The sequence below is a fragment of the Cydia splendana genome, chromosome 9, assembly GCF_910591565.1.
Source record: "Cydia splendana chromosome 9, ilCydSple1.2, whole genome shotgun sequence".
Lineage (NCBI taxonomy): Eukaryota > Metazoa > Arthropoda > Insecta > Lepidoptera > Tortricidae > Cydia > Cydia splendana.
The window spans coordinates 19,576,552-19,603,437 of record NC_085968.1 but is presented as its reverse complement, the minus strand read 5'-3'; the positions used below and the strand labels follow the sequence as shown (position 1 = coordinate 19,603,437).

Sequence of the window (26,886 nt, the reverse complement as noted above, 5' to 3'; positions counted from 1 at the left end):
TTAGCGCCCACTTGTGGACTTAACGAAGTACTGAGCTCTTGCATCAACGGATACTGCGGCCATAGAAATTGCAGCGAACTCGGAGGACCAATATTATGTGTGGATCCACCTCCCAACGGGTGTATCAAGGGCTGCGTCTGCGCCGATGGATATCTGCGAGCGGATAACGGAACTTGTGTCCCTGAAGACCAGTGTGGTTAGTGTTTAGTTAAAAAAAATCTTTCGTCTATTCTAGTATTAACCACATGGATCAGTCATTTAGCATAAATCCATAGATACAAAATTACCAACACATGCTTTTGTTTACTTTTGAATTAGAGATGCGTAAAACGCTTCACTGAGTTGAGAAGATTGATTCATATATTTCGCTCGCGGTGATATGTATCACTCATTTCGCTCATTTCGTTCATTTCGCTCAATGGATCTGTAAGCTCTATTGTTCACGAGTGAGTAGAGAGAGAAGTCAATCAATCAGATACACACAGCCATAAGTGCGACCAAGATGGAGAATCACGCGATACGATCCCGCCATGTTTGCCCGACACCCTCCGAATTCTTCCGAACCACTCCGAAACCTATTGGCATCGTCTCACTCGCTCACCCGCTCGTCACGCTCGGCCGGCTCATTCGAACCATTAGTGGGACAGAGCGAGCAAGGAACACTGAGATAGATGAGTTACTGAGCGAAATGAGTGAGTTGAATTTGCACTGAGTTGAAGAGTGATGAGTTCAGTCAAATGATACAGTTCATTTAAACGACACATGTCATGTCTATTTTGAATATTATAATATATGGCAATGAAATGGTATATGCATTTTTTTTTCAAGGTTGATAAATGAAGGTATAATTTTAACGAATGACTGACTTGGACGTGGACCACGCAAGCAAAGGCGGGCAGAAATAATTAATTTCTTACATATCGAGTACAAATAATGATGCTAATTTTGGATACAGGTTGTCGCGGCGATCCAAATGCAGAGAAAGGATGTGGTTACCACTGTGGCAATACTTGTACCACCTACAAGGGCAAACATCCGATCTGTCCCCGTATACCTTGTGAACCTGACGGCTGCGAGTGCAAAAAGGGATTCGTGTTTGACACTAATCTACAGCAATGCGTCTTACCAGAGGATTGTAGTGAGTAGAACTATAACATTTTTTCCTAATTTTAGAGATTTAAGAAACTAAGTTGAACAAACTAATTTTAGTTGAAGCATGATCAACGTCATTATATCCGTATTGTTTAAAGATAATATCTTATCATATTATGCTAGTTTAGCCTCTAATGTCCTAAACTTTTGAAAATCTTTATTAAATCAAATCTTGTTTGTCTATAATCTAATCTAATATTCCCACGAATTCCTTTTATGTCTTCTGCTCGGGACTTCGTCTGCGTGGAATGATGATGACAATGTTTGATAAATACTATCCTGTTTCTTTTGCCGAGCCTCAAACTATCGCCATACCAGTTTTTAAGGTTCCGTACAAAAATGGAACCCTTATAGGATCACTCGTGCGTCTGTCTGTCTGACCATTACCCCCCCTTATTTCCAAAACTACAAGGTCTAAAATTTTGAAAAAAATACACAAAATAGTTCATTACCTATAGATGACAGGGAAACCTATTAGACGGTCAAGCAAATCTTGTCAGTAAAAAAAAGGCGCGAAATTCAAATTTTCTATGGGACGATATCCCTTCGCGCCTACATTTTTCAAATTTGCCGCCTTTTTCTACTGACAAGATCTACTTGACCAAGTATATTAGAAATGTGCAGTCAAGCGTGAGTCGGACTTATGTACGGAACCCTTGGAACGCGAGTCCGACTCGCACTTGACCGATTTTTTTATCTAAATCACTTCACTTCTTCGTAAATAGGTAACACAGACAGATAGAGTTGGTACTATTGCATTTTTATATTATTGGGGATGATAATCGAGGGGTGTGTAATGTTTAATATAATTTTAAAAAACTATCATACATTTGTTATAACGCCATTTGATATATTATTGTATGTTATAATGTAATTTTTATTATACGTTTCCTTTATTATATAGTGATTTCATCTAAACTTTCATTGATATAATGCCTAATGTCATATAATTTTCAAATAGTATATAGACATGTTTTATAATGACATTTGTTATATTATATTTTTGTATAACGTAATACTTCATACAATTTTATCAAGTATAAATACATATATCGTACAACATTTTTTGTCATATTTCATTTACTGATAAGTGATAACGTAAAGTTTTACATACTTTTCATAACTAGTACGCAGGTCTACTGCTTTTGCTAGCTATTTTATTCTAGGGAGGTCGCAGTTCTAACCTAACAACCTAACCTAAACCACTTTTTTGATAGAATATTTTATTCTACGCAGGGTCAATAAACCACTTTTTTGATAGAATATTTTATTCTACGGAGGGTCAAAGTTCTAACCTAACCTAACCCTCCTTTTGTTAGGTAGTTATTCGTTTGTGCGGAGTCGCAGTTCCAACCTAACCTAACCCATTTATGTCATGCAACTATTATGCTACATAAATAATTATGTGATGTCACTTGTTATAACAAATAATATGCTTTAGAGTATGTAATAAATATGGCAATGTATATTAGACGAAGAGTAAATATACCTTATGACCATTATACCAATAATAACATTATGTATACCGTTAAGTAGGTATTACGGTAGTATGCCATTTATTACGTTATTCAAAATAACGATATATCAAACTATAATATATGAAAAGTAATTATAACAAATGTAATATATGCACCCTAATCGAGCGGTGGTAGCCGAGTGGATATGACGTCCGACTTTCAATCCGGAGGTCGCGGGTTCAAATCCTGGCTCGTACCAATGAGTTTTTCGGAACTTATGTACGAAATATCATTTGATATTTACCACTAGCTTTTCGGTGAAGGAAAACATCGTGAGGAAACCTGCATACATCTGCGAAGAAATTTAAAGGTGTATGTGAAGTCCCCAATCCGCATTGGGCTAGCGTGGGGACTATAGCCCAAGCCCTCTCGCGCATGATAGGAGGCCTGTGCCCAGCAGTGGGACGTATATAGGCTGAAATGATGATGATGAATGATGGGGATGATAATAATATTTCATTGATTCCATTGTCTTAATTTTAGCACTTATTTGCGGTCTTCACGAACAATTCAGCTCTTGCACCAACGGAGGATGTGGTCACAGGAACTGCAGTCAGATTGTACAGCCAGTACTGTGTATAGACCCGATCCCAAGCGCTTGCATTAAGGGGTGCATCTGTGTTGAAGGTTATCTGCGAGATGACAAAGGAAAATGCGTTCCTGAGAAAGAATGCCCTTGTGAGTCATTTAAATAGTTTATATAAATTTTACGGTTTCATTCATGAATTAAATTCACTGCTCGTGCTCGTGACGTGTTATCGATGTTTTTTTCGCTCAGATAATAGCAAAAATGACTCAGTACAGCTTTAAATACACTTACCTATTCAAATATTTTTAGATCCATTTGGCATTTGAGTATCCCTAACATATTAAGTCCTCTAATTTCCCCCGTATCCTTGTTAACCATTCGAGTTTTCATTTTTGTTTTTTTTTGAAAGTAGGTATTGCCTTTCAGAAAATTTAGTGATATCACGATGGGATCAAATAACAGACAGTTTGTAACTTTTTAAGTACATTTTTAGCAAAATGCGGACTAAACGAAATATACGACGTATGTCCCGCCCCCTGCCCGCCCAAGAAGTGCAACGTCAACGAAGCGGTCATCAGATGCAAGGCGCCGCCCAAGCCGGGTGACCCTGAGTGCAAACCCGGATGCCGGTGTGCTGACAACTATTACAGGAATGCTACAGGAACCTGTGTGCTGAAGAAGCATTGCGAAAAACGTAATTTTATTGTTTAATTAATTTTAATTGACAGAGTGAAGCGAAGGTCTCCTTTTTAGCTTGGGCAAAAATGCTTTTATGGGCAAAGATGATGTACATGTCGCATTTTTCAATTGATACTCATGAAATTTTGTGAGCACGTTCAATAATTAAATATAATTTGGGGAACTTGGACAGAAAATGATTAAGCTTTGTCAGCACCGACTTGGAAATGACAAAGTGTGGTTAAACGTGATATTTGCAAAGATTTTTACGTTTATGGTGACACTTGTGACACTTTTTGGCGCTTGACAAGTTTATGCTGACCACTTACTTTCTAGTCCGTTCCTCATGTCTGAGGATCGTGACTATGATGTTCTTTGGAGATCTTTGCAAACTTTGAGAAACTATATTAAAAGTGTCAATCACAAATTAAAGGTTAGCTTCATTTCTGTCAAGTAATCACGTTTATTTTCTTTTGTGTTTCGACTTGTTATTTATCAGCACGTGTTGTACGACATGGCCTTTATGTCATCATGACATCTCACCAGCAGATAGATGGCGCTTTATCGCCACAAAGTCGCGTTCAGTTTTATGATGGGGCCGCGCGCGGCCGTGTCGTACCTACAGCTGCGTTCGTGACCCACAAATGGTCTCGCCGGAAGATCAGCGCTGACTTTTGGGTTAGCATTATGCTGAGGCGGGCCCATTTCGTGGTAAACTATTATTTATTTCATTTTTAAATTTCTTTGTTGTTCTATACTTGGGCATATTATAGTTCATCACGAATAAATGCGATGATTCTGATTCTGATTTAGTAGAACATAACTACATTATTGTTATTTGTTTAATTTACAGCATTGCCTTGCCCAGACAACGAGCAGTATGATCCTTGTCCTATGATCTGCCCTCCTCAAGAATGTGGCGTTGACCCAGCCGTGATTCTATGCATGCGAAACCCAGAATATGGTGATCCTAGATGTAAACCAAGCTGTGTGTGCAAGGACGGAGAACTACGGAACGATGCCGGGCAATGCGTTCCCAAAGATAAATGCCGTAAGCCCTACTTATGTTACCCCCTTTTCCTGCAAGTCTCGTTGGAGCTCCGGGTCAGTTTGATGTCCTATGCCAAAAAGTTACAAAACTCCTTATACTGATCTGTTTTCGGATACTAAAATTTATCGGGTTAAGTGTTGTTGTTCAGTAACTAGACTTACAAGAACGGTCTGAACTTTGGGGGCTTGGTTGTTCAGCAGTAACTAGCTCGACCAAGGACGTTTTACCCGTTAGGCATCCTACACAACCCGATCCTCTCCCATTAGACAGATAAAATACTATTTAGTGAACTATTTGTGGATGTGCGTGTAATAAAAATTCCTTCTTTCATAACAGCAATATATTTCCTGATCACAATATTCCGTTACAGTTCAATCTCCAATCACCTCACTTCACAATCGTCCTCCCTTCACCTCTGCCCGTAACCGAATGCCCGTTAACCGCCATGCCAGTCGTCTTTTATTCTTTCTTCCAACTACCTTCTATTTACAAAGGTCAACTATCAATCACGTTACTTTTAAATTTATTAAATTATAGATTACCAATGATTATTCAACTCTTTATTTCCTTAAATCTGTTTCTAATAATTAGTAATTTTAATGAATCTTACACTCGCCCATCCTGACATTGTGCATGTCCTCATGCACAGTCATACTAATCGCGTCTGTCATCTAATCTTACACTCGGCATGTCAAATCATCGGGCATTCAGTAAGAAAATTATTAATCCTTCATTACCCATTGAATACAATTTCTTTGTCTGTCTATATACATTTTTCTTATTATTAATTGAATTAATCTATATCTTCACATAATTATTTCAAATCCAATAAATCCATCTAAATATATAAGTTTCTATTCAATAATTATACAACAATATACAATAATTTTTATGCATCAATACATATAAAGTACATATTCGATTGCTATGTTTTTTTTCTTACTCATTATTTCTCGTGTTTTTTTTTGTTTGATTCCGTTTGTTTTTTTTTTTTTTTTAATCACTCTCATGACACAAACGTGTCTCACAACATACCATTTTTTAATCAAATTTTACGTGTAGCACATTATTTCTCTTGTTTTTTGATTCTATTTTTATTTTTTTAATGTGCTACTTACTGAATCACTCTCATGACACAAACGGTGTCTCATCACAACATAATATTCTCTATTTCCGTCTTCGTTTCATCCAATAATCCAATAATCCAATAATCCAATAATCCACTAATCCAATAATCCAATAATCCAATAATCGAATAATCCAATAATCCAATAATCCAATAATCCAATAATCCACTAATCCAATAATCCAATAATCCAATAATCGAATAATCCAATAATCCAATAATCCAATAATCCAATAATCCAATAATCCAATAATCCAATAATCCAATAATCCAATAATCCAATAATCCAATAATCCAATAATCCAATAATCCAATAATCCAATAATCCAATAATCCAATAATCCAATAATCCAATAATCCAATAATCCAATAATCCAATAATCCAATAATCCAATAATCCAATAATCCAATAATCCAATAATCCAATAATCCAATAATCCAATAATCCAATAATCCAATAATCCAATAATCCAATAATCCAATAATCCAATAATCCAATAATCCAATAATCCAATAATCCAATAATCCAATAATCCAATAATCCAATAATCCAATAATCCAATAATCCAATAATCCAATAATCCAATAATCCAATAATCCAATAACTCAATAATCCAATAAGTCAATAATCCAAAACTCAATAATCCAATAACTCAACTCAATAATCCAATAACTCAACTCAATAATCCAATAACTCAACTCAATAATCCAATAACTCAACTCAATAATCCAATAACTCAACTCAATAATCCAATAACTCAACTCAATAATCCAATAACTCAACTCAATAATCCAATAACTCAACTCAATAATCCAATAACTCAACTCAATAATCCAGTAACTCAACTCAATAATCCAATAACCCAACTCAATAATCCAATAACTCAACTCAATAATCCAATAAACTCATCTCAATAATCCAGTAACTCAACTCAATAATCCAATAACTCATCTCAGTAATCCAATAACTCAACTCAATAATCCAATAACTCAACTCAATAATCCAATAACTCTACTCAATAATCCAATAACTCTACTCAATAATCCAATAACTCTACTCAATAATCCAATAACTCAACTCAATAATCTAATAAACTCAACTCAATAATCCAATAACTCTATAATCCAATAACTCGATAATCCAATAACTCGATAATCCAATAACTCGATAATCCAATAACTCGATAATCCAATAACTCGATAATCCAATAACTCGATAATCCAATAACTCCATAATCCGGTAACTCGATAATCCAATAACTCGATAATCCGATAACTCGATAATCCGATAACTCGATAATCCGATAACTCGATAATCCGATAACTCGATAATCCGATAACTCGATAATCCGATAACTCGATAATCCGATAATCCGATAACTCTATAATCCAATAACTCTATAATCCAATAACTCTATAATCCAATCACTCTATAATCCAATCACTCTATAATCCAATAACTCTATAATTCAATAACTCTATAATCCAATAACTCTTTAATCCAATAACTCTTTAATCCAATAACTCTTTAATCCAATAACTCTTTAATCCAATAACTCTTTAATCCAATAACTCTATAATCGAATAACTCTATAACTCTATAATCCAATAACTCTATAATCCAATAACTCTATAATCCAATAACTCTATAATCCAATAACTCTATAATCCAATAACTCTATAATCCAATAACTCTATAAACCAATAACTCTATAAACCAATAACTCTATAATCCAATAACTCAATAATTCATTAACTGTTTAATCCAGTAATCCAGTACCTGATCAATCCAGTAACTGATCAATCCAGTAACTGATCAATCCAGTAACTGATCAATCCAGTAACTGATCAATCCAGGAACTGATCAATCCAGTAACTGATCAATCCAGTAACTGATCAATCCAGTAACTCATTAATCCAGTAACTCACTAATCCAGTGACTCACTAATCCAGTAACTTATTAATCCGTAACTCATTAATCCGTAACTCATTAATCCGTAACTCATCAATCCGTAACTCATTAATTCGTAACTCATTAATACATAACTCATTAATACGTAACTCATTAATACGTAACTCATTAATACGTAACTCATTAATACGTAACTCATTAATACGTAACTCATTAATACGTAACTCATTCATCCGTAACTCATCAATGCGTAACTCATTAATCCGTAACTCATGAATCCGTAACTCATGAATCCGTAACTCATCAATGCGTAACTCATTAATCCGTAACTCATGAATCCGTAACTCATTAATTAAAATAATCCAGCAATTTTATAATTCGATAATATTATACTTATCATCATATGTAGTTGTTATCATCATATCGTTATATTACTTGCCACGTAAAGCGTCAGTTGCACCAACCACAATTGACGAATTGATCAACAGCAATCAGCAGACCTTTGCTTGCTACAATAATCAAGCTAAAATATTAAAAATGCAACGAACTTCTTAAAACCAAGGATACTGAAAGCGAATCAATACACGGTTATAACGAATACTTTACTAGTGTAGGCCCAACCTTGGTTATTCAATCAACACCAGCCAATTCAAAAAAAAATCCCGTCAGTTTCTCATATTATTCTAATAATAATTAGAAAATTGTAGATTTCCCGGATACGCGGAACTGTCCTGTCAGGCCGCACACACGTGTTAGGGTTAAAGAACAAGTCGGTAATTTTAAACAAACAACTTTACATATACTTGGATTAACTTTGTTTCTAATCTACATTAACGACTTGACTTTCTTGGATCTGACCAATGCAGACGTTGTGCTACGCATATGACACGGCAATACTATTTCACAGTGCTTCCTGGGATGCAGTAAGCGCCTTCACAGAAAGCGGTCTAGCTTTGGTGATGAACAGGCTTCAATACAATTTGTACTTTTTGTACAACTCTAAACGCAGACTAAACGAGATATGTATGCGTGTATAGAACAGCTGCTTCCGCCTCGTGGTCTCTAAATGTGTCAAAAGTTTATTCATATATGAGGTACCACTGGTACCTACCAGACGTCATGTAATTGTAAAACAATAGAAAAACTTCGTCTATAAAGTAATTAGGTGTTATTCTGGATAAGCAGACTGACAACCGACAGAGGAAGATGAGAAACTCAACTTTACAGCGTACATTCAAACCACAGTTAAATAGTGTCAGGAAATAACCTAACACTCATTTAAATATCTTCGAAATGTCATGGGTATACTACAGCGCAAATCAACCTATATTGCCCTAGCTCAACCCATTATTACGTAGGTAGGTACTAATATCGGTGTATAGCGTATAGCGCATCGATCGTTATTGTTTTTTTTTTTTTTTTTTTAATATACTAAATTATGAACAAATACTGAAGAAACGTAACTTAGTCTTTCCTTTACCAGCGTTAACGTCACATTTTGCCAAAAGAGGAAACAACCAAGATCAAAACTTATAAATTAGGCTAATGAGCCCCATCCAACTAACTTGAACGAACTACAGGACACCACAGCATTGCCTGGACAACGATTCCACCCCCATAATCTGTGAATCCGTACCTCGAGACAACTTTCGTCAATACAAATAACTTTAAGGTACTGTACCAAAATATTCGCAGTTTAAGCAATAAACGACATCTATTAAAATCTACAACTGAAGACGACAAAGATATACAAGCCATCCGTTCCTGTCCTGTGCGGCTTCCACGTGAAAGCGGTCCTGGCCGTGTTGTCCTTCCGTGTTGATCTTCGAAGCCACCTCTCATTGCCTCGGCCGTGTCTGCCGCTTCTGCGGCTTCGCCGGTTGCGACTCCGTCTGTTGTTCCTCGGGGACTGGCGGCGGTTGCGACTTCGGCTTCGACGTTCTTGTCCATCATCAGATTTCGATTTTCGGCCACGCTCAGGAGTTTTCAAGCGCCGCCTGGATGTTTTTTCCTCATGGTCCATAGTCTGGAACTCGAAAACAACACCAGCAATGGAAGAGTTCTAAATCCTTGGATTGTTAATAGTAGACAAATATAAATTGTTCTTATTAAGCTAAATTCAACTGTTTTATTTATTTATTTAATTTACGTTACTGCTTCCGGGATAGAATGCGGGACGTTTAAAACAGATCTTAAATCCAAAACAGATCCGTATCCCTGTACGGATCCGGAACACAGGCTTTTCGAAACGAGAAAATTCTGGAACTGGTACAGAAACGGAATCTACAACAAATTCGGGATCCGGCACTGATCCGATACCAATCCGGCACGGATCCGGCACCAGTCCGGGACGGATCCGGTACGAATCCGGCATGGATCCGGAACTCATCCGGCACAAATCAGGTATGCATCCGGCACGGTTCCAGTATCCGGCACGGACCGAAATCCAGTAACGCGAGATGGATCCGATATTCGAAACGTGATCCGGAATACGAAACGGGCCGCGTAGCCAAGATGCCAATCGCTTACGCTCCGTAGCGATCGGAACGCAACTGTCACTGTCGCGCTAATATGGAAGAGTGATATAGAGACATAATGCTTTTCGTTGTCGAAGCGACAGCGATTGTAACTCCGGCTAGGTCGGCGGGTCGGTAACTACCAGTAAAAGTATCATTCCTACTTATTTACAGTCTGAGTAGTTTATAATTTCGAAAACACTTAACCCCGCTATATAATACTGACGTATTGATAAGTAATATATTGAAAATATGGTAAAAGTTGTAACCAAATAAGCGGTACATACATAGACTAAAAGAATCCGATCTACACCTGTAAATAATCATAAAGGTATCCGAACTATTCAAAATAAAACGTTGTTCCAAAGGTTTCCCAAAGGTTTCACGCTACCCGCGATGTAATGAATGCTTTAATTATATTATGGATAGGCATTACAGCAAACACTAAAAAAACCTAACTGTTGGTCTTGAAGAGAAAACTTGCAGTGTAATGCTCTCGAGTGAACCACTAGGCCGAAATGGGTTTACCCAATTATTTTGTTCTTGATAAAATTAACGGTGTCTTTGTTTCTAAGCGCCCGTTAAACATAAACTTCCTAACATAGGAAATACGAAATGATAATTAATTTCAACTAAGCAACAACCAATATAAGTGTTACTAATATATGTATAGGTATATAGTTATAATAATTTTACACCACTGTTACTATTGTAACAACTTAATTGGGCAATTAAGATTTAACTCAATCAGTTCTAATATTAATACCTACATAATATAATACATTCAGGAATACCATACTGACTTGTAGGTACTTACCACTTCTGATCTGTAATAAAAATTCCTTCTTTCATAACAGCAATATATTTCCTGATCACAATATTCCGTTACAGTTCAATCTCCAATCACCTCACTTCACAATCGTCCTCCCTTCACCTCTGCCCGTAACCGAATGCCCGTTAACCGCCATGCCAGTCGTCTTTTATTCTTTCTTCCAACTACCTTCTATTTACAAAGGTCAACTATCAATCACGTTACTTTTAAATTTATTAAATTATAGATTACCAATGATTATTCAACTCTTTATTTCCTTAAATCTGTTTCTAATAATTAGTAATTTTAATGAATCTTACATGCGTATCAAACAGCATTATTATCTGGATCCGATAGAATTGATGGAGTTAGTACATATTTTTAAATCTGTTTTAAATATGGTTCAAAACTGTTATGTTAACCCGCAGCCCCAAAATGCGGTGAAAACGAACACTGGAAGCAATGCTACTACAGCTGTGGCGGCAACCAGACTTGCGACGATATCGGCAAAAAATGGAATTGCCCTGCGAAACTGAAGTGCTTGAGCGGTTGCAGGTGCGATGAGGGTTACTGGAGGGACAAGAACGGCAGGTGCATACCGGAAAAACAATGTCGTACGTACTTTACGTTTTCTCATTCTTGGAAGAAACGCATATTATCTTTGCAATGAAAACAATTACAAATACAAAATACAGTTTTATTTCTTAACTTTAAAAAACCCAACACATACATTGACCAAGAAAGACAATAAACTACGTTTTATATTTAAATATACCTATTATGAATACGGTCTCGTTTGACACGCCGTGGGAGACGGACGCATCTGTGCAAGCCTATTTATCCCTTAAAATTGTTAAACCCCGGGTCGAAACAATATTTATAGATCCCCTGATCGCGCAGATGTGCAACTGACCGATTCAACCGACGCGACGGTCTATGTTCCCTGACGCGACCTAGCCGCTTTATTTTCGCGATTTATATCAATCTTGACGAGTGTGCACTGTGCAGTGTGTTTACATATATATATATATGTATTTTTCCACGTGTGTGTGTGCAGTGTGGGTGCGTATCGATGGCTATAAACATTTTTATTATAATATCAGTTGCAATAACGCTTATTTAGTATAATTATTAAATGATATAACAACACTTAATATATTTTCATATGATATATATTATCATTTTATATAATGATTAATTGATCTAATAACATTTAGCATAACATTCTTGAAGTATAGGAAATAATTCGGTAAGTATAGGAAATATGCATTATATGCATATTTCCTATACTTACCGAATTTATGATATAAAGTTATTTCATCTAAAGTAGAATTGTTATAACCTGTGTTGATATAATGTATTAGATATATAATTCCACATTTACTATTACACACTACAAAAAACGATACTCTTTGTACGTATAACAAACTGCTATTTATAACTAGGTAGGTAAGGTTAAGAACTACGACCCCTACACAAAACCAACCGCTACCAGAATAGTAGGTTAGGTTAGGTTAAGAACTGCGACCCCTACACAAAACGAACCGCTACCAGAAAAGTAGGTTAGGTTAGGTTAGGATTGCGTCCATTACACAAACAAACCACTACCAGAATACTAGGTTAGGTTAGGTTAAGAACTGCGACCCCAACACAAAACGAACCGCTACCAGAAAAGTAGGTTAGGTTAGGTTAGGATTGCGTCCATTACACAAACAAACCACTACCAGAATACTAGGTTAGGTTAGGTTGGAATTGTGACCCCTATATAAAATGAAAGGAAAAAAGTTTAGATTAGGTAAAGAAAACCCAATTTGCAAAGAAAAATTTATATATATATTTTTAAATTAAACATTGGATGTTTTTTTTAGATTCAAATTTGAAGCCTCACGATAGTCACGATACTTGTTAGTATGTACGTGTTTGCTGTAAAAAAAAGTATCAGGCGTTAAACATTTACATATGTCGTCATAAAAATACCTATATTATACCGAATAATGCATATATAATAATACTTGTATAATAAATGAGCATTATATCACATGATCGTTATAATAAATGAGTGTTATATCAAAAGATAATTATATAAAATGATATTAAACATTTTAATAATATACCAAATGTACATTATACAAAATGAGTTATTATATTTTCTGAAATTATATTAAATGTTGTTATATCTACAGAAAATATATTAATTATTTTTATATCGATCATTACACACCCGTGCAGTGTGTACCTATCATCAGTGCGTGCGACATAGGCTGATATCAACAACATGTGCCGTAACTGGGCTGGTGGCCCCGGTGAGATTGTTCCGATTTGCATATACCTACTATAATCATGCATGAATATTGCTTAAGGGTTGAGGCAGCAGTGCTCTTTACTTGAGTTTTACAGTAAAGGTCGCAGCACTCGCGTTCTACATACTATTTCCCAACCGAATCACCCTCAGGGTCCGATGCGAGATGATTTGCGCATACACACCGTGTTCCGCAAAGATTACCTAATTGCGTCATTTGCGTCTAGTTACACGTACATACTAGGTATTACATATTTAAGGGCCAATAACTTGGAATTGGTGACGATACTGCCAGCAAATACCAGGTCATTACTCATTAGATTAGACAAATATTTCAAATTACTGAATATACACAACTGGCACCTATAATGTGAATAGATATAATGTATCGACATTACACGGGCAGCACCAAAAGTGACCACGGTCACGGATGCACCTAAATTTCTCCAGCGAAGTATCAAACAGGTATCTCGTATACGCATCAGTACGCACCGTACTAAGGTAAACCTAATTCTTAATTTACTATACATTATGAATGTTCAGAGTGTTTTATCGTAAGTTTCTTTTCATCTACGATCCTGAGAAAATCAAGTCAATAGAACCTGGAGAAAGGAGGCTATAGCTTCGGCCATCTGGTGCTCAGACGTCGCTCCGGGTGCTTTGAATTGCGGGAAACAATTTAAAACTATGGTGCAATACGTACAGTTTTAAAATAAAGGCCGAGTTTAGAAAAAACAAATACGCTTCCCTTAAACGCATCTGTTGACCAAATAACAATAAAAATGACAGGCCGCTAAATTGCACAGATGAGCCAAAAGGTTTTTTGTTAGCATTCCCGGACAAAAGCAACCAAGCCTATTAATGTTTGTTTAAATGTAATATCTGTACAGTCTTTGAGCCCATAATATCTCTTACATTTTTAAATTAGTGATTTGTTTATTAAAGTGACAGTGTCTTTGTGTTTTTATTTGTAAATTATTTAATATTTGGTGGTGATTCTATTTTATCAGCTTCAAACATAGAGTCAAGTGTTCGAGTGTTGCTTATTGTTTTGTCGCTTCCTTGCAGTGTTGATTGATAAGCGTGATTATTTCTTAGTGTTGTAGTATGTAGTTGTATTAATACGCACACACCGTATATTGGCACTGCGCCACTCCAAGAGATCATTAGCAACCCCAAGACGTCAAATAACAGCGGCAAGACACGGCTATCTGAAGAAAAGAACCTTAAGACAATTATTGCAGGACAAGAGAGACACTGAACGTCGTCCGTTAGGTACAACCTTAATATGCCCATAATACATGGAAGCGGAGTTAAACACAATGATCGCGCCTGAAATGGCAAAAATGGGTGGGTAAAGTTGAAAATTTCGTAATATCTAAGATTAACTCTCCAATGGGATTGCATTTACGGCGCGCTATTACGGCGTATATCCAGGATATTATGGAACAAGCATTCAACACACTGAGACAAATGTTACGGATTGAAACCAAACCGGACGATCACGAGCTCACGAAACGCTAAGGACAATCTCCGCGCAAACTCGAACATTTACAGAGCACGGCATCGCCATTGCCGCCATCATCCCGCTGTCATACAAAACCCCTACTGTAAAGTATTTTTCTGTAAATAAGAAATATTGTCATATTCTCTGGAGACGAGCAAGGCTCAAAGTTTTGGCTCTCGCAAGTGGCAACGGACAGTGGCGGGTAAGAAACTTAAGAAAATAAGAAAGCCATATTTTAGAAAAAGACCTTAAAGAAAGTCAATCACGAATTCATGAAAACTGTTAATACCGAAGTCCCAGCCTGATGAGAACGACAGACCAGTGATTGAACAACCCACGTGAAAATTACAATCGGCTTCACAACAAACCTAAGAACAACGAACGCAACTTAACGCATTCACTGCCAGGGGGCGTGGCCTAGGAACAAACTTTTGAAATTGAAATTGAAATTTGTAATCGTTTATTGCATATCACATAGCAGGTACAGGTGTTCTTAAATATAAGCAGTTCATGTGACGCCCTGTTAGGGCACAGCAACATGGTTCCACATAGGACAACATACTAATATAATCTAAAATTGTACATATTATTTACATATATTCCTAATAGTTATTTAATTATTTTACATTTTGATAATATCTTACACCTTACACATACTAATTATAGATTTAGAATTACAAGTATCACTAGTAGTGATACTTGTATTTTTTGAAGATACATAATATCTCTTTGGTGTAGTGATTCACTACACCAAAGAGATATTATGTATCTTCAAAAAAATTATTATAGTATAAATAACATTTATTTAGCATAGCAGGAATGATTTTAGTTTCTTGCTGAACAGGCTTAGTTTATTCTCATTTTTTATGTTATTTGGGAGGTGATTATATATTTTTATGGACATATAGTGTGGGCTAGCTGTGACCAATTTCAGTTTAGAAAAAGGAAGCTTTAATTTATTTAAATTGCGGTCATTTCTTCTGGGTAGTGTTTCAGGAGAGTATAGTTCACTATGTTTTCTTACAAATTTGCTGGTCTCCGGAATATATATAGAGGTAAGGGTGAGTATTTTATATTTAACAAAAAATGGTTTACAGGATTCCATTTCGTCAATGTTGGCTAGGATTCTGACACATCTTTTTTGGAGTATGAATATTTTGTCTATGTCGGTACTATTACCCCATAAAACGATCCCGTAGGATATTCTGGAGTGAGCGTATGCATAGTACGCTGCGAGAGCTGTCTTTAAGTCCGTTACGCGTTTGAGGTGATTTAGGGCATAAATGAATGATGATATCCTTTTCGTCAGGTTTTGTATATGCTGCTTCCAATTGGTACTAGTATCTATATCTATCCCTAATAAAGTTGTTGATTTTATGCATTCTAATTTAATGTTATTATAAGTAAGGCTAATTGGCAAGTCTTGTTTTTGATGGGGTTTGAATTGTATGTCTTTTGTTTTATTTAGGTTAAGTTCAAGATTGTTGGCTTTAGCCAGTCCTCTGTTTTATGTAGTGTTTGGGTTAATATTGTGTATTAATATTGTTTGGGTTAACTTGTATGAAGGTGGACGCACATGTGCGTCGAGGGCAGTGAATGTGTTAATCGCAGTCACCATCCCTTCTTACCTATATATTTACACTAGTATTTATCTATCTTCCTTACACTGGGCACGATGCTGGTATTCGGTCTGGTTCTTCTACTCCCGTCAACTCCTATCCTCGACTGCACCAGCCCCACACTCCCCACCTGTATTATTGGCTCGCCGGTGTCTCGGGCAGGAGGGTCAGTTGAGCATGGGCGGGCGGCAGATGATGGGAGGAATACACGAGTAGGCCCGAATACACGCCCTAGCTCGGAACAGGTTTGTCTGGACGGAGATTGTTAGCGTACCGTAGCATACGTCTCTGACCGACGGCGTGGATCGTGCCAGCGCGTGTATTTGAGCAAGTTCGACGAGCCTCTCCGTCCCTCCCTCTCCTGTGTGACCAACGCTTCTGCGTCCTTGCAGCAGAACTGCTGGCTGGCGCAGTCACTTAACGGTAACGGTTAAATATACCTATTATGAATACCGCCAAATTAGTCGATCGGTAAAATGCCTACTAATATAAATGCGAAAGTAACTCTGTCTGTTTTTCTGTCTGTCTGTTACTACTTGACGCTTGAACTGCTGAGCCAATTTATATGGAATTTAGTATGGAGATAGTCGGATACCCGAGGAAGGACGTTGGATAGTTTTCATTAATCATCATTATCATCATCCTAAAGCAAGTTAAATAAATGGCTAACACGCATGTCAGGCAGCCGTAGCAGTGTAGTTTGAACCAAGCATAACAAGGATCATGAGCAAGAATAGACATGATATTTTAAAAGGCGAGATGAATGCCACCACTTTGAAACTGATCTTCCGCTTTTTAAGACTTCGGTTTGAAAATGCTTCCAAAATGGTAGACAGAGGATATATTTAATAGAACAGGCAGAGGATGAGTGCTAAGATCGCAGGATGAATCGAATGAGCGCAACCTGCGCAACTCATGACTAGTCCTTGTGTATGCAGAAAGTTACCATAATTTATGTTAGTGGCGGTAGCGCTAGTGTTGACGTTGAGTAATTTGCAGTACTTAAGCCAAATAATTACCCATTTTATATTGCACACAGCAAAACAATGTGGTAAAAACGAGCACTGGGACACATGCTACCTCAACTGCGGCGTCGGGCAGAGTTGCGACGACGTCGGGAAGGACTGGACCTGCCCCGACAGGCCGCCATGCCATGTCGGCTGCAGGTGCGATGTAGGACACTGGAGGAATAAGAAAGGGATATGTGTTCCGGAAAAGGAATGCCGTAAGTACCTAATTCTTCTTTTTTCCATCCTGGTACCCTCTGTTGGAGTATTGAGCTCAAATTATAATCTTTCACTGACTCCAGTTCTGGGCAGTTTGGGTAACCTCCTCTAACTCCATATCCAGTGAAAAGTTTCACCCAAGACAGTGAATTTTTCCACTTTTAATTTGTTTCTAAGCTTAATAGCATCGCTCGCAGATATTTTTGCTTGATACAAAATTAATTTAGTACCTAGGGATAGCGCATAGTTATTGGTGAATTTCCAATATGACTTGGAACTCCGGTAGCTGTTTCAGAAATATTCAAGTATCAGAGCAGAGGCTCATACAGATATGGTGGAAATATTCGCTGTATTGGGTAAGGTCTTGGTAGCTCTGTTGGCAGGCACTGGGCTAGTGATCAAGTGGTCGTGGGTTCAAATTCCACCCAAGACAGTGAATTCTTCCAGTGTTCATTTGTTTCTAAGATTAATAGCATCGTTGCAGATGTTTCTGTTTGATACAAAATTAATTTCGATTATATTTTTTGGTTTTCGATGTAGTTCCGTTAAATCATAAGCCGATTTATGACAATACAAGACTAAGACAATAATTAATTAATTCATTTTAGTTTTTTTAGCAGGAGTAGTCTCAAAAAGACTACCTACTAGTAGTTAGGAGTAAACTTTTCGAGATGTTCTTAGAAATACCTTGTTCAACAGCTATACAACGCTGCGGCAAGAACGAATATTGGGAGCCTTGCATTCAGGACTGCCGGAACCAGTCATGCAACTTGTTGGGCAAACCGCCGGGGAGCTGCCCTGGTCGGATAGTAGGACAATGCAACAGTGGTTGCAGGTGCTTGCCCAACCACTACAGGGATTGGACCGGCACTTGTATTCCAGAGAGCGAATGTCGTAAGTAAAACTAACTTGGTACTTATTGTCTACTGATTAGGGATAAATACACACACTAATATCTAAGGGCCCTATCATGCGGGCGATTTGCGAGCAAGTTGAAAGCGAAACGAGCGCGCCGAGTGTTAAAAAAATCCAGTCGAAAATTAGAACGTGACTTTTCGCTTGCGTGTTAAATAAATATATTCACATTAGTGATGTACCGACTATTGATTTGGCCGACTAGCCGACTAGCCGACTAATCGGCGCTCGAGTGGCCGATTAGTCGGCCGACTAGTCGGCTAGTCGGCCAGATCATTAGTTTCGTATAAGTTTTGGTGAAAAACAATAGTTTTGCTTGACTAAAAGGTTTTCTCTACAGGTTCAAAGACCTATCACAAGAATCCTCGTTTCAATTTCTGTCTTTTTGCGATCCTGAGCAGACCGTCAGTACAGCTTGTAGGAGTATTTCCAAGGCTATATTTCCCGTAGGTACGTAGTCGCCAGTTAAGAACCTATCCCCTGTGGTCAGCGTCTTTACGAGCAATATGCCCTGTCTGTTTCTAAATTTTGCAATAACATTAATAGTTCCCCATGGCTCCACCATTTAAAAAAAACAAAAACGGAATAATAAAATTATTTTACTATCGAACTTGCCCATGAAATTACACGAGAATCAGGTGAGTTCGACCTGTAGAGGATAGATAACGATCAAACGGTCAATTATATGAACAAAAGTTTTCATTTGCAGCCTGAATAGGTATTTAAGTAAAATAGACATAAAACATAATATGGTAAATATTGACTGTTGATTTATTTATTTCTGTTTTTCTTTCACTAATAAAGTGCCGACTAATCGGCCATTTTTGCCGACTAGTCGCCGACTAATCGCCGACTACAGATGTGGCCGGATAGTCGGCTTTCCCGACTAGTCGGCGACTAGTCGGTACATCCCTAATATATGGTACAAAAACAAGTCAAAAAACAATAAATAAAAATAACTTAAAATTACAATTATACTAAATACAAACTATTCTAAAATAAAATAAAATAAATATTAAAAGTCTAATAGGAACTGTTTTGTCGATTGGTGGATTTTTCAGTTGATCTTTTTTAACAGCCAGATGTAAACAATGGAACGAAGACTGGGTGCACTGCATCCAAGATTGTTCGAAGCAAACTTGCGAAGAGCTGATCACGGGCAAAGTGAACCAGTGCCCTATAAAACCAGGAGGCATATGCCCCGGCGGTTCTGGGTGCCGATGCGTGCAGGGTACTTACAGGAATGCAACTAACATTTGTGTGCCTAAGGAAGAGTGCCGTATGTAAACCATTTTAATTTCCATTTCCATTTTGTATTTATTTTTATGTCGTACGCCGAAAGGCACGCCATGGACCATGGACTTATTACCTAAACTGACACCTTATGTGACCCATGATGACGAAATAAATGAATTTTTGAATCTTTAATGCTAGCTTTTACATGTGATAGCTCTGCGTATTCGTTGAAGCCTCATTACTCAAGCGACGTTGTATTAATTTTATGGCGAGTACACAGACATTGAATCAAAGTAGGCCAATCAAAAACGCAGTTATGCTTATAAAGAGCAATAGGAGCTATCTCGCTCCATCGCATGGTGGGATTGGTCTACGTTGACCCAATATTGAGTAGGTACACAGTTAAGTACTCGCCATAAGTTAAATTTATAAATCTTTAAAAAACAGTTGGCAATTTGTTGTTTACTATATCTTCCATCAGTAATAAATCATTAGTGAAAAATAAGAAATTAATCATTTATAATGTAAATAATGTCGACATTATGCGACATTAACAAAAGTAAGGACACTTGATACAACACAGGTGATTTTTAGAATTTGTAACCATGCATTGCAACATTATATCGGTCATTTTGATATTTCCTTTTGTTAGAAAGAGACATTATATAACAGAGGTTGCTAAGTTTTATGAATATGGGGCTAAAAGTTTTATAATAACCCCCAGCAAAAAAATGCGGTAGAAACGAGCACTATGAGCAATGCTACTATAACTGCGGCGGCAACCAGACTTGCGACGACATCGGTAAAAAATGGAATTGCCCCGCGAAACAGAAGTGTCTGAGCGGTTGCAGGTGCGATAAGGGATACTGGAGGGATAAGTACGGCAGGTGCATACCGGAGAAACAATGTCGTAAGTACCTATCGTTTTTGGTTTTTGGAGAAAACACATGTCGCGCAGCAAGGATGTACCGTCGCCATCAGATATACTGGAGCGGTCGAGGTGCTCATAAATATCTGAACACGCTCTCTAGCGCGTTGACATTAGAGGCGTATGCAGAAGTTTGTGAGCATCTTGGCGTCTCCGATATATTTGATGGCGACTGAACCTCGAAATTAATTTAATAATAACTTGCCTATTGATTTAGCCAGTTCCTTTGCTACCTAAAACAGGCCCCACACCACACTAGAGTCTCCCGAGCGGCGGCGTCTAGACAACTCTACTATGGCTGCTGAATGACGCCACGTTGGCGCAACTGCGCAGCGACGCCATTTTCCATAGCGCTGACTAGGCGCTGACGCTCAAACGACGCTAGTGTGGGAGGGTCTCTAAGAATATGTAAAAATCAAGCAAAATAATAGGGCTCATGAGCAAGGATGGTTTATGAGATGTTTATATTTATGGGTCAAACAGATCACTGTGTTATGTCTTTCCTGTAGACATACACAAGAGTTAAGGGCTATAAAGGTTAATTTTCTTATTTAACCCTTATCCAGGTGAAAAGGTCCTCCTTTTATTTAAAGAACTATGATAAAATCATTACTTACATGCCCACAAGCTGTTAACTATTGCCCACAGGAGAGAAAACTAGTGTGTTATCGCGAACTGTACATTTTTCTCTCCTGTGGGCAATAGTTAACTAGTGTCCGACCGAAACATGTTTTTTTGCCGAAACCGAAACCGAAACCGAATGTTCGGCTTTGGCTCTAGTTTCGGCCGAAACCGAAACCGAAACCGAAACTTTTGTAGACTTGCTAAAATCGTTGAAAAAAATGTCATAAAACCGTTTTTACACAAATATTATGGGGCTGTCAACACCCAATGTCCTTGACATTGATGTTAATTAAGCAGTTTTTTAAGAAAATTACTGGAGTTAGACCAAGATAATTCTGCAATGATTTTGATAACACACGCAGTGCTAGTGTTATTTTAAACGTCAAAACTTCTATGAAATTATGACGTATTAATAACATTTGCACTAGTAGCACTACGTATGCTATCAAAATCATTGCAGAATTTTCTTGGTCTAACTCATCAGTCAAGCTAACATGTAGATTAGATATAGGGTCAACCAAAAACCAACCAAAAACGCGAGCGCAGCGAGCTCGAATTTTTTTGTTAGCAATATCGCAAGGGAAGTAACAAGAGTGGAAAACCGAGAAAAAGGTGGATGGACTGTGTGAGAGATGAAATGAAACGAACGCAAGTGAATGATGAGATGACGGGCGAGAGAGAGGTATGGACGAAAAAAACATACTGTGCCGACCCCAAATGAATGGGCAAGTGAATGATGATGATCGCAAGGCCGCGTACCGATCTTCACCTGGGCCTAAAAGTCCGAAGTGCCCCAGTGAGGCGAACTTTCATGCGAAGTCAAAGCCGTGCTTCAGGCTTCAGGATAAGTAGTTGAGCACAGACTCCAACCAATGTCCATTGTATTAAAAAGCGAGACCGCAGGCCGAGCATGGCGCAGGGAGGCCCAAGGCTAAGCTGAAGTAGAGGACATGTGGAATACAAACCAATGGTAAATTGAGGTAAAGACTAAAAAATTAGGCTAAGGTCGAGCATTCGTATGAAAAATTGTACTGGGGACACTTTTAAGGGTTTTTTTTTTTCATTTTAAACAATAGTCAGCTTTTCAGCCTCTCAAAATATTAACTGTACAGAAAATCAACTTTGCGGCACTACTTGAGCGTAGCCTTTAGCCTCGCTTAAAATTTGCCATTAGAGGTAGATAGGAAATGACTGAATGAGTGACTGAATAAGAGCGAAAAAGACATCGTTCGACTCGGGCCGAGCTGATACTCGGCCAACGGCTACGTCCGACAGTGCTATCTCATTCACTCCGATAAAATTAGACAGTGTGCGCGTTATAGGTATTGACAGCCTCTTAAGACTGCGTCGACCGTCCAGTGGCGCCCTCATAATGGAATTGTGTTTTATAATAATAAATCAATAAATTTTTGTACCTATACATGAATCAGTATATGTAGGTTATTACTATTGTTGTCCTACTTATTCCCCAACTTTTGGTCTTAGTCCGAAGTACCATTTAGTAAGTTTCGGCCCGGCCGAAAGGTTCGGCCGTTTTTTGGCCGAAACCGAAACTACAGCCGAAACATGTTTTTTTGGCCGAAACTGGCCGAAACCGAAACCGAAACCGAACCTTCGGTCGGACACTATAGTTAACAGCTTGTGGGCATGTAAGCAATGATTTTATCATAGTTCTCTAAATAAAAGGAGGACCTTTTCACGTGGTTAAGGGTTAAATAAGAAAATTAACCTTTATAGCCCTTAACTCTTATGTATGTCTACAGGAAAGACATAACACAGTGATCTGTTTGACCCTTATACCCATAGGTTCGATGGTTTACTCCAAGTACTGGTAGCTTAACCTTTCAAGAATTGGCCATTTATATAGCAATCATGACAACTTCATTTTTAAGTTGTATATATATAGAGCAGATCTGCTCCTAAGCATACCAAAGGTTAAATGGGGCTTAAACACGGCTTAAATAACCGCTATACGAAACACTCGGCGCATCGATGCTACGAAAACGGTTAACAGGGCATAGATTTAAAGGAAGAAGTGTAAAAGGATAGAGGATGGGGAAAAATGAAGGGGAGGAAATAGCGCAACGCATGAATAGTCATTGAGAACGCTGAAAGTAACCATTAACAAACTAACTGACTGTTAAGATACCGTTTGAATTGAGACTATATACCAGCATTACTGCTGCAGTAATGCGGTGCGACATTGCTGCCGACTGCACTGCTGACGCAAATGTCAAAAATCCGAGCTGCAACAGCGATTTCGAATGCTGGTGTAGTCCGAATGCGAATGGTACATTTAGTGATGGTAGCGCTAGTGATGTCGTTGAGTAATATGCAGTAAAATAAATCGTATTATATTATTATTGCTCTTTCGAGAGCTTGGCAAGCGCCTCAGGGAGAAGGGGAATGACCCCCGTTCTGAGTCATGGCTTGTCCAACAGGTCTCCATCGCCATACAGCGGGGTAACGCTGCTATTGTGATGGGGACCTTTGGACCCGGCATGGCTCAGAACGGGTTTTAGTTTCTTAAGTTTTGTACATTATATTGTTAATTGTATCCTTTGTGAAATAAAGAAATATTAAATAGGTACGTCACAATAATATTTTATAATGCACACAGCAAAAGAATGTGGTAAAAACGAGCACTGGGATACATGTTACCTCAACTGCGGCGTCGGGCAGAGTTGCGACGATGTCGGGAAGAACTGGACCTGCCCCGACAGGCCGCCATGCCAGATCGGCTGCAGGTGCGATGTAGGATACTGGAGGAATAAGAAAGGGATATGTGTTCAGGAAAAAGAATGCCGTAAGTTCCTAAATCTTCTTTTTTCCATCCTGGTACCCTCTGTTGGGGTCATCATCATCATCATCTCAGCCATAAGACGTCCACTGCTGAACATAGGCCTCCCCATTTGGGGGGGGGGGGGGGGGGTAAATGCCATAATTGCCACGCTTGGCAGGCGGGTTGGCGATCGCAGTCGAGTACACCGAATTTGAGGGACGCTGCTGCCCGTCTACCGGTGGTCTTGGACGTAGTTTAAGGACATACCCGGGTCCGGGTCTGTTGGGGTGTTGAGTTCAAATTATAATCTTTCACTGATTCCAGTCCTGGACAGTTTGGGTAACCTCCTCCCACCCCATATCCAATACAGTGAAAAGTTCCACCCAAGACAGTGATTGTTTCCACTTTTAATTTGTTTCTAAGCTTAATAGCATCGTTCGCAGACGTTTCTATTTGATACAAAATTAATTTAGTACCTACCTATGGGATAGCGCATAGTTACTGGTGAATGTCCAATATGACTTGAAACTCCGGTAGCCGTTTCAGAAGTATAACACTGTTACGGTAGATGTCGCTAGGGCCTCCCGAAGGCTCATATATGGTGGAAATATTCGCTGTATTGGGTAAGGTCTTGGTAGCTCTGTTGGAAGTGCACTGGGCTAGTGATCAAGTGGTCGTGGGTTCAAATTCTAACCAAGGCAGTGAATTCTTCCAGTTTTAATTTGTTTCTAAGCTTAATAGTATCGTTCCGGACGTTTCTGTTTGATACAAAATTAAACCCGATTATATTTTTTGGTTTTCAGTTAAGTCATATCATAGATTTATGACAATACAATACTAAGACAATAATTCATGAATTCATTATAGTTTTTTTTAGCAGGAGTAGTCTCAAAAAGACTACCTACTAGTAGTTAGGAGTAAACTTTTTGAGATATATTAATAAATATCTTGTTTAACAGCTATACAACGCTGCGGCAAGAACGAATATTGGGAGCCATGTATTAATGACTGCCGGAACCAGTCATGTAACTTGTTGGGCAAACCGGCGGGGAGCTGCCCTGGTCGCATAGTAGGACAATGCAACAGTGGTTGCAGGTGCTTGCCCAAACACTACAGAGATTGGACCGGCACTTGTATTCCAGAGAGCGAATGTCGTAAGTAAAACTAACTTTGTCTTTAGTGATTACGAACGAATACTGATAACGGACCAGACCGGAACACGCAATCTGTACTCTGGACTTGAGGACCTGTTGAGTCATGTTATATACAATGTATAAACATTGTAAAAAAGTAATTGACACTTATTTTTGCAAGCTGCTAGTTACCTTTTCTAGTTCTTTCAGGCCTGTGGCCTGTAGAAGACCATGTCGGTCTCGCATCGGTCTATTCATCCACCAAAAACGGTATCTCTCCGGTGTTATATGTACCTACCATAAATCGTCTGCAATAGCCCAAAGGCCAGTGGTGATAGTTATCATTTCTATGCTAAGTACAATATACCGACATGGGACACTATTTAAGCAATAAGGTAGCCACAAAACTAAGTATATGCACTGTCTAAAATATGGTGCAAGAAAAATGTATCTGCTTGCCTGGAACCTGACATTTATGAATTGGCGCCGAAAATCTAACATATTTTCAACCTTTATATTAAAAGAATTTTACAAAAGAAAATTATTACATATCTCGGGCCAGCATTTTTGATTTTTACCAAAGAGTAGACTAATCAGAGACATAATTGGAACGCGACTATTTATTTTATTCGCTGGCGTTTTGCATACATTTTAAAAGTCTAATAGGAACCCTGTTATGTTGTTGTTAAAATTGTTGATGTATTGGTATTATTTTTGCTATTTGCTGAATAAATATTGAAGTTTGAAGTTGATTGGTGGATTTTTCAATTGATCTTATTTAACAGCCAGATGTAAACAACAGAACGAAGACTGGGTGCACTGCATCCAAGATTGTTCGAAGCAAACTTGCGAAGAGCTGATCACGGGCAAAGTGAACCAGTGCCCCAAGAAACCAGGAGGCATATGCCCCGGCGGTTCTGGGTGCCGATGCGTGTGGGGTACATACAGGAACGCATCTAATATTTGCATGCCGAAAGAATTATGTCGTATGTACACATTTTTTTTACTAGCTTTTATTTATGATAACTTTGGTAATGTTTTGACGTTCTACATGTACTACATGGTGGCATTGCCCCACATTGACCAAATAATATGTAAGTACTCGCCGTTAGATGAAAGAATCTTTAAAAAATGATTGGAAAAAATGTTTAAAAACAAGCCAAATACATTCCAGTCTGCGATGTTGTTTACTACATTTACCATTGTGTAATAAATAATTAGTAAATATAAGAAATTAATTCATTTCAATGTAAATAATGCTGACATTATGCGACTTAACGACCGGTTTGACGACCGGTCTGGCCTAGTGGATAGTGACCCTGCCT

The 26,886-nt window shown here is 38.1% G+C and overlaps 1 protein-coding gene across 1 annotated transcript; it reads left to right on the top strand.

Moving 5' to 3' along the window:
* On the top strand, nt 1-26,696 carry LOC134793934 (zonadhesin-like; the record flags this gene model as incomplete). Its single annotated transcript, XM_063765651.1, has 14 exons — nt 1-196; nt 956-1,138; nt 3,153-3,347; nt 3,692-3,892; nt 4,730-4,927; nt 10,240-10,368; nt 11,721-11,906; nt 17,757-17,942; nt 18,643-18,837; nt 19,937-20,137; nt 20,810-21,004; nt 24,267-24,452; nt 25,388-25,582; nt 26,347-26,696. Coding segments are annotated over 14 exons (2,796 nt in total), but the record flags the coding sequence as incomplete, so codon positions are not given.
* Nucleotides 26,697-26,886: the final 190 nt, after the last annotated feature.